The 9,449-nt window shown below is 40.4% G+C and overlaps 2 protein-coding genes across 3 annotated transcripts; both read right to left on the bottom strand.

Annotated features, from left to right (window-relative positions):
* Window positions 1–19: 19 nt before the first annotated feature.
* Window positions 20–1,898, bottom strand: mrpl35 (mitochondrial ribosomal protein L35). The gene is made up of 4 exons (XM_020084614.2): window positions 1,758–1,898; window positions 1,360–1,528; window positions 384–528; window positions 20–294 (listed from the first exon to the last, which is right to left on the bottom strand). Exons 1-4 carry the CDS (start codon window positions 1,786–1,788, stop codon window positions 106–108), a joined length of 534 nt encoding a protein of 177 aa, XP_019940173.1. The 5' UTR covers window positions 1,789–1,898; the 3' UTR covers window positions 20–105.
* Window positions 1,899–3,381: 1,483 nt separating this feature from the next.
* On the bottom strand, window positions 3,382–9,168 carry LOC109627812 (multiple epidermal growth factor-like domains protein 11). Of its 2 annotated transcripts, XM_020084613.2 has the most exons (9): window positions 8,936–9,168; window positions 7,821–7,994; window positions 7,464–7,602; window positions 7,271–7,359; window positions 6,977–7,040; window positions 5,979–6,067; window positions 5,756–5,868; window positions 5,440–5,596; window positions 3,382–4,162 (listed from the first exon to the last, which is right to left on the bottom strand). In XM_020084613.2, exons 1-9 carry the CDS (start codon window positions 9,123–9,125, stop codon window positions 4,005–4,007), a joined length of 1,173 nt encoding a protein of 390 aa, XP_019940172.2. In that variant the 5' UTR covers window positions 9,126–9,168; the 3' UTR covers window positions 3,382–4,004. The 2 variants fall into 2 exon arrangements, with proteins under 2 accessions (XP_019940172.2, XP_019940171.2); XM_020084612.2 differs by having other exon boundaries at window positions 5,440–5,868.
* Window positions 9,169–9,449: the final 281 nt, after the last annotated feature.

Here is a 9,449-nt window from a genome sequence, read left to right as displayed (position 1 = left end):
GAACACCCAAAAGCACAAATCATTAACAATATTTGACTTTATTTTGTATATTACATCAGTACATTATATTTGAACAGAATACATGACACCTCTACACATATCAAATCACGGTTTGAGGTTTACCCGGTCTTGGTATTTCAGGTATGGATCATCTAGATACCAGTTCCTCCTCTTCCAAAAAGAACATGTCATTTTATCTAAAAGTTTGCTCTGTGTTTTGTTACAGATGACAAACTCCCTCAGGCGCTTTCGTCTGTCAGGTTTCTTCTTCCACAGTTTCTTCTTGTATCCAGCCTGTTAAAACAAAAACAAGCTGTCAGATGGGTCATTGCATTGCAGTTAACAAACCAGTAAAAACTGTAAAAAAATAAAAAAAAGCACACCTTGCGTCTGATCCAAAGTCCACAGTGCAGCCTCAGGAATCTTTGTGTGACAGATTTGACAGTTTTTCTCTTCCCCTTCTTCAGACTATAGTAGATCAGACTTCTGCTTGGCTGCAGAGTCAGACTGGGAACAAGAGCTGACACCCTGCAAAAACAGAGAAGCACAACAACTGCTATTTAAAATAATAACAACCTAAAATGCCTACATAGAACATGGGTCAATTACACTGAAAAAAAAAAAGGATGAGTATCAGTGTTTTCACTGTAAAGAAACTGTTTTCCAGTTTTGCTGCAAAGTTAAGCCTAAAATAGAAACATCTCTGGCTCTGCTAAGATTACTAAAGTAAAACACCTTAATAAATAATAGTTAAGAGCAGAACTAATCTTTCACATTGAATCTGAATAGCTTATCAATGCCGTTCAAATATTTCCTGCAGGACACACTGCATCTCTGGGTGTTGGGGTGGAGGCAAAAACTTAAAATTTACACCTCAAGTGAGCTCACAATTATTCAGATGTGTTGATGAACTCTTTCCTAAAAGTGGATGCCCACTGTGACTGTCTGAGACCGTTATACAAGGTTAGAGGTGGTAATTACAGCTTAACCATTTCAACATTTACTTTGTAGAAGCTGGTTTTATTTATCATTCCTGTTGTTTTCCACGTATGGTATTAAACACACTGATTTAAAAATTTTTTTTAAAAGAGATCAAAACACCATCTATCCAACACTTACTGTATATTGTCCTGTCTGTTGATACCTGTATCATACTTCCCCCTGCTTTGAACATAACAGGCAATCGCTTCGGCCACAGTAAGATATAGATATCTATATAGATATCTATCAATATAGATATCTATAGATAGATAGTGCTGTCAGCTTAGAGTGCTGATCTTACTATAAAGATCTTACTAACACTGTAACTCTCTGACAGTGATGGTGGATGTGTGCAGTGGTGCTGCTCCGGGTCTTTACCGTTGGAGGATGTGGTAGCGGGGTGTCTGATAGGCTGCAGCCGGCAGAGGAGCGCGGACGGCGGCCGCAGCAGCGGAGCTGTAGAGCGGCGAAGGGTGGATGAGGCTGGAGAGCTGACGGAGCTGCGGTGTCCCGGGGCGAAGAGAGGCAGACAGCGGCCTCAGGAACACTGAAACACACAAGAACAGCAGGTAAACACGCGAGGACACACAGCAACATGGAGCCACCAGTGACCTTACTGTTAGCTAATGTTCAGACTCCCCCTGGACACTATCTGTACTAACTACAGCCCCGTGCTCCGGTGGCTCGGTGCAACAAAACACACGTGACACGCTACACTTTTACTAAAGAACACAAATGAGGTTGTGAAGTGTGAAAGTCAAATAGTGCATACACACCGGACACCCTCCTCGCTAAGGCCGCGGCCATGTTTTCCCTGTGAGCGTGTTGTCGTCAGTACGGTATCCTGCAAGGACACACTTTCAACACAGCGCGTTATCGCCACCTAACGACTGCTCCTGGAAATGCATCTGTTCATTTTTCACTCATCAATGTTTACCTACGATCACTGTCGTGAAATCACGTGACGGCTCTAAAACAGTTCTTGTAAACGACCACGCGTTTATCTGTGACTGACTCACTCTTTCAGATCATGTATAGCATTTAAAAAAAATATATATCAGCTCATAAAGATATAAAGTTAATAGTTAAATTATATGGCATAGTAATCAGATTAAAGTAGTTTCACTTTCACCAGATAAAACATTAGCAGCAGAAAAAATGATAACATTTCAAAAAGTGCAATAAGAAAGTCCACCCTGGATAATCCTTTCTTTTACTTTTTATATTGAAAGTACTTTTTTATGTAAATACTTGAATAAGTAAAATGTGCAATATCCACATTGTATCAATAATATCTTTGTTGATAATATATACATGTATTTATAGAATAAGTGGCTCAAACATCCCGTCTGTCTTCTACTGAGATAAACATCCTGGGGATAAATGATCTCCAGTGTTCACTCTGTGTGACTCTGAAGCTCACAATCTTGCATGGTCGCCTTGTGTGCAACTATCAACTGTATCCATCTTTCTGGTCCATGGTTGTCAATGGCAGACATGTGGTTTTCTTGGTATGGTGTAAACCAGTGGTCGCTACAATCAAACTATTACTCAAAGTAATGGATGCTGCTGCATGTTGAAGCTACAGTAATGCATGTGGGAGTTATACAGAAAAAACTGAAAAAAAACCCTGAAGATGTCCTTTTTCACACTTTCCACATTTATTTCATAGTGCCTGCTTCACTATTGTGAAGATATCATCCAAAAATATCTAACTAAAGTCCTGTGAAGGCAGAGTTTGTGGACGATCAATGTTCATATTCAATAAAATGCTAAAACTGTTTGTTCAGTAATGTTGTGTATCTGGATGGTTTTCCCTACACACACTGACCCTACATGTAAAATTAATTAGGCTGTTTTTTTGGGACTAAAATACAGAAGGGCCTTCACTACATTTTGAAAAATCTTATTTATTCTCAGCATTAAGTGATAACCTGACCAAAAGTTCAAAGAAATGAAGCTAGAAAAAATGGGGAGAAACCAGGGCTGGAAAAAAAGATGTAATGTTAATTTGTAATCCAATTTAAAGTAGTATGGTACTCATCAGAACACAAAGCGGAACAATTCTACTCATAGTAGCCTGACTATTATAGTAGGAAAGAAAAAAGGAAGTGGTCTAATAGCCTAAATGATTTATGTGTCATAAATTCCAATCCTAAACAGTGGAAAATCAAGTTCAGGGAATTATAAAACGTTCATGTTGCAGTGTTAAAGACAAAGAAAGAAAATCTGCATCTGTACCAAAATTGAATGGCTTCTTCCCAGGCCCCGTCCCTCCACCAAGTTTTGTTGCAATTTGTTAAGTAGTTTTTTTTGTAATCCTGCTGACAAACACAAACCACCAGACACTGGTGAAAGCATAACTTTCTTGGTGGAGGTAATGATGACAATAATTTAAACTCCATTTTATCATTTTTATTTATTTTCTTTTAAAACATACAAATATAATCTTAAAAAAGCAGTTGAAAATTTTAAGCAAAGATATCAGTGAAAATACAGACACATGACGTACTGAAATCAAACGCATTAAAAAACACACAAGGCCCCAACCACACTTTTACATATCGTTGTCACTGAGGAACTACACAAAGTAACGGAGGCACCCGCAAGTCCGCCAACACGAGTGCAAAATAAATCAATTACCTTCATGAAAAAAGTGCTTTCCTAAGAGGGAGACATTCCCACCAAGTGGAGGCACGCATGTCATCTTCACCGTTCCAGCATACCTCTTATAATCCAATAACCTACTTTACAAAAGGAAAGTGTTCATCTCTGAGAGGCAACCACTGCAATAGTGTCAAACTGCAAGAATTCACAAAACTTCTGTTTCTCAGTAATATATTAAAATGTAGAACATACAAAAAGCTGGTGGGTTGTCGAAGCACTCGGGCACCGTCCAGGGATTTCCCTGTCAGTCTTCCTCTATCTGGTCTTTGTCTTTAGTGGAGACCAACATGGAAAAACCGACTTCAGTTTGTTGTGCCTCAGAGCACGTTCCTATATAAACACTAAGGTCCTTTGGGTCACCAGCCAGCATACACAGGTTCTGCATCACAGGGGATGCCGTAGTATCGACCTTGAGGCCGCTCTTTGCATAACAGTGGAGCTCGAGCAACAGTCAGTTCTCCGTCAGTGTCTCTCCGTCGACGCAGAATCATTAAAATGATGAAGAGCAGCGCCACTGGAAAAGGGGGAAAAAACACAAACGTTACATGGAATGACCATCTACACTCGGGCTTATTAGACGCACAAAGAATGCATTGATACACGAGCATGATTCTTATTTTGTTTGATTATGTCTTGTTTGTGAACAATGTGTCCTCAGTGTAAGGCCAGAAACAGAATCCGTTTCCTGTATGCAACAAGAAAAGTATTTTTTCCAAAGGACTGAATAGAAAAGAAAACAATTCTCTCAGAAAATCAGTATGTATGACAAACATCAAATACAAATACATCATTTATCAAGTTGGTGTATGTTGCTGGTTTACTTATATGACAGTGAGTGTGGAGGTGGGTTGTGGTAGTGGCAGCTCACTTTATTGGGTCTTCGTGTTCTGCTGTTTGTGAATGGCAGCAACTTTTTAGGTGTTCTACTTGTGACCCTTTTGGGTTGTGGCTGCTGCACTCAACATTTGTGTTGGTCACCTGTGTAAGTGTTGTGCTGAGGTAGATTAAGTACCTTTGTTCTGTGATTTGTCCACCTCATGGTGCTAGCCATATTGTGTAAGGTGGGAGTGGCATCCAGTTGTATGGCTACTTGTGTGCCGGCTGCTCACTATTAATCCAGCAGCAATAATAACTTGGCCCTTCTGTGTTGTGAACTGGTTTGTTCCACCAGCAGCAGTCCCTTGTTTATTGATGCATTAGATACATATTAACATCAGGTCTAGGTTTAAAGTCTTGTGTCCTGAGAGCCATATATAAATGCAGTCAGCATTGGCCCACATACGAAGATAAATTGGTGTTTAGAGTTTGCAGATGGTTTCTGATGTACATCAATCTGACTTGTTAACATACAGCCTTTTGTAACATGCATTGCAATTAATAAATAGAATGATGTTCTTTGTGAATTTTGATCAAACTTATTGTGTTATTCGAATTTAATAAATTCTATGGTTCAGCTGTTTAAAGGCTTTATGTTGATCTGTGTCCATGGTGGTCAGTTATACATGTTGTTCGCCCTGTAGGGCCACAGAAAATAGGCATGCTAATGTTACACAAAGGAAGTTAAGAGTCAGTACAATGTCAAACAAATGCTAATAACATTAGTATGAAAGAAAAAGTCTTGCATATATATATGACCCTGCAGTGGAGAATATGTTTAGTTTAAACACATTAGTTTGAAAATCATAATTAGAATTCTAATACCTTAAAATGGCATTTAGCAAAGGCAGGATATAATGCTGATATATCTGGAAAAACACATTTAAATGCACTTGTACCAGCATTGATACTTACCTCCACCTCCAATAACTAACAGAGCAATAGTGACAGGAGCCAGCTCACAAACATCCCCTGCTTTGCGGAAGAAGGTCTCCATGCAGTAGCCTGGAGCCAAACTGCCCGCTGGACAAAAGGCATCGTTGGGACACAGAATGGGGTTCACATCTGGACTCTGAAAAAATGATATGAGGGACAAACATGCAGGACATCTCTCAAACACAAATGTAGATGGATCAGAGGGTGGAGGGTGCAGAGTTTGGAGACTGCAGTATGTGGTGGGTGCACATTGTAGAGGCTGCAGAGTGCAGAATGTCGAGGCTGCAGCACTCACAGGGCAGTAGTGATTCTCTGGGCAGACGTCACAGCTTTCCTGGCCCCAGTGGATCTGATAGAAGCCACTGCCGCAGATCTGACACATAGTTTGATGGGAAGCCTTGTGCATGCCTGTCAAAAGACAGACGGATACACACTCATGCTTTAAATGACAAGCCTTGTCAGGCTCTCATAGAAATGACTACAGCCCTGAAGCTTTAAGTTGACGTGGTGTGCACTACCTGGCCGACACTGTGTGCAGTCTTTAGCAGCGTTCTGTAGAGCCTCTGTTCCTACAGGACACATCTGGCAATGTGAGCAACCAGAGGAACTGTAGGAGAAGTAGAAAGAGGTGTTTGTGAACATAAAGCTGCAGATTATTATGGTTTGTACCACAAGAAACTTAGAGGCATCTTGCAACAAAAAAAAGTGTAGTTTGAAGCCACTGCTGAAGTTTGGTTTCACAGAGCAAACAGACATCGGAGCAACTTCCAGAGCAAAGATCTAAAATGATGTAAATCGCTGTAAATCTCTGTTGGTGAAGTTGTTTGGACACTTGCGCTAATAAAACTAAAGAGTGAATAGGCTATCCAAGATCCAATCGCTGTGAAAACAAACAATGGAGCTGTGGCCGCAGAGACGGCTTTGCCTATGGCGGCAGCAGCCCAAGAGCTTGCAGAGGAGGCAGTTTTTCAGGTTCAGCAAGAAGGTCACAAGCTTTGAATCAAATCTGAAAATATATGATGTTGAAATCAGTTTATATGTGGGAGGAGTTCAAGGAAACTGCTGCTTCCTCAATACTCCTCCTTTGCTTTGCTTGTGATGCCTCCAGGTGTTGACAGAATTTAGGGCACTTTAGATCCAGGGCAAATCAAGAACACTCTGGAGGAATTACTTTTCCAATCCTGAAGAATGTGGCTGGGAGGAAGAATATTGGCTGTATTGCTTAACCTGCTGTAACCATATCTCAAACTTGCATTAGTGATGGGAAATGTGTGTGTGTGTGTGTGTGTGTGTGTGTGTGTGTGTGTGTGTGTGTGTGTGTGTGTGTGTGTGTGTGTGTGTGTGTGTGTGTGTGTGTGTGAGAGTGTGTGTGTGAGTGAGTGTAGATGTTTCTATGCTGGCAAACAGAGCCATGGAATGGAAACATGTGATGTTTGATCCGGGTTGTTAGTGATACTGGTCATAAACAGGAAGAGAAAAAGAAACTGAAACCCAGTGACATTCAAGTGTAACTTACTTGCAAAAACTTCCTCTTGAACATGGTGCGCACATAGTGGAACTTAGTTGTGATGAAAAGAAACCTGAAAGCAGCAGACACAAAATAACTCAAAACATGTGATTCGAGTTTTTGATTATATGAAACTCAGTCTAAATTATTCATTTTCTGGCTAAAATTCCTTGATAATTGTTTTTGCAGATACATTTTAAATGTACAAGTCTAGTTTCTGACAACATGCAAACTGCAGTTTTGTGAACTATAAAGTTATTACAACATGACTTTGAGTTTTGGTCTAAAGCTGAATAAACATACCTGGTGAACAACTTGTGCAGCTGTCTGCACCACTATTGTTGTTGAAGGATCCAGCAGGGCAGGGGTGACATAATGGACTTCCAGTGAAACTGTGTAGTTGGTGTAGAACATAAAATAAATTGACAAGTGAAGAAGACACTTAAATAGAAGCAGAAGAGCATGTTGAGTTCAGTGGCATAATCTGTTGCCTTACTTTGTGTAGGAGCCCTGGCTGCAGGGCAGACACTGCTGCTGTCCTGCAAGGGACTGATAGAAACCTCTGGCGCATGCCAGGCAGGCTCCAGGAAATAGACACAACCCGGGGTCAGAACAGCATGCACACAGCAGGGTGTCTATAGAGGGATAGAAAATGATTTCTTAACTTTGACTTTAAGAAAGTAAGAAATCTTTTTTATCTTTTCACGAAGGACAGTCAAAACATGTATCTAATGAATAAGAATGAGTTATGATCCGAAAAAGTTACATAAATTGATTTCATAATCCACCATAGCACATTAAAAAAAGGTCTAAGAATGTGGTCTACAGTCAGATGACGCAGTCGTTGACTCACTATTGTCGTATTGTGATCCCGGAGCACAAGGCTCACAGGTTGAAGTGTTGAACGCAGAGCAGCCTGGGGTCGTGCTGCTGAGAATCACGGGAGTAATAGTCAGACTGGTCACATTCTCGATGAGAGTGGTGCTGACCACAGCAGGGGTAAGTGTGGTTTGGCTTCCCACCAGTCCTGGAGGAGAGGAATCCTTCATGTTTATTTTTTCAGATATTTACAGCTGCGATCTTGAGTAAACAGTCGATATCAGAAGATCCACATAACATAACATACTTTCTTCTCAGACATGTGCTGAACATGAATCCAGGCAAAGAAACGGACATGTAACCAAGGAAAGAAAATCTTTGCAGGTGGGTGGGTCAGGTTTAGGGTTAGAGCGTTTGCCTAATCCAGCTATTCCACCCCTTCCCTGCGTAGCTGTATCATTGTGGTATTGTAAAATCACTCCAGAAAATCTAAGGCACGTCATTCACCATGCAGCGAGAAAGTGAGAGCAACAGGTATAAGCACATCAGTGGAACAGAGCTTATATTGTGGTAGTAATCACATTAGCCGTGTACTTAAGTGCTTTCTTGAATAGGAGCCATCCTACTCATGAAATGCAATTACTCAGGGTGTCATGTGATTGCGCCGGTTCAGTGTCCTCTGGTTTGGCAACATTTCTCTATCAAACCATTGAAGTGGCAGAAAAAAAAGAAAAGAAAGTAACCCTGCTATTGATCCTAAATCACAACATTTGGATGGAGAGAGAGGGCAGACGGACTAATGTAGTGCAGTAGAAACCCAGTAAGCCAGCACATTAATTGTATATAGACATTGTCCATAAGAAGAAAGTTTGATTTGAGGTTGGAGGATTGTGTGATAAAAACTTGTGAAAAAACACCTTCAAGAAAAGCAACTCATGGACTTAATTTCTATGGAAACATTTATACAAACGTATATACAAAAATGTTGTTGCATTTATAGTGTTTTTTTTAAACTTTGTTTAAATATTATAAATTATAGACAACTCCAGTAGGAAGAGTGGTTCTAGTTGGTTTGTTAAAATCCTTCCTGGTGTTATTCAGGGTCACACCAGTTATGTTGCTCGCTGATAGAAGAGTTATAGATCTCACCTATGAAACAAGCGGCGGCTATAAGAGGCAGAAGTCCCCGACACTCCATCATCCTCCGGATATTATCGATTGCGACCCCCGAGCAGTGTCCGTCTACAGCATCGCATCCCTGACAAGTGGTCGAGCTGCCGTTGTTTTTAATGTGGAAGTCGCTCTCTCTCAGTGGGATCAGGTCTCTCATCAGTGTCATATGACAAAAATACGTATCATGTGATTTTGCTTTAGAGGGAAAAAAAAACTGCACAAAATGGGCTGCAATCAGGGCCAACCCAGTCTCCAGCAGGGGCGCTATTGGTCCTTGTGTAATCAGTGTGGAGACTGCTGCAGCATTTTAAACATTTGAGAAATGTGGTATTTAAACGATTGTGTCCGATTTGTATTGTTTGATAGTTTTAAACAGTTAAATTCTAAGTGAGTGTAAATAGTAAAAATATATTTTTAACCAATATACATAAAAATTTTTCGTACAATATAAATATACAAAACGTACAACCTTTTAATGTAATAAATATTT

The sequence above is a fragment of the Paralichthys olivaceus genome, chromosome 12 (genome assembly GCF_024713975.1).
Source record: "Paralichthys olivaceus isolate ysfri-2021 chromosome 12, ASM2471397v2, whole genome shotgun sequence".
Classification (NCBI taxonomy): Eukaryota; Metazoa; Chordata; class Actinopteri; order Pleuronectiformes; family Paralichthyidae; genus Paralichthys; species Paralichthys olivaceus.
This window is presented reverse-complemented; position numbering and strand designations above follow the sequence as displayed.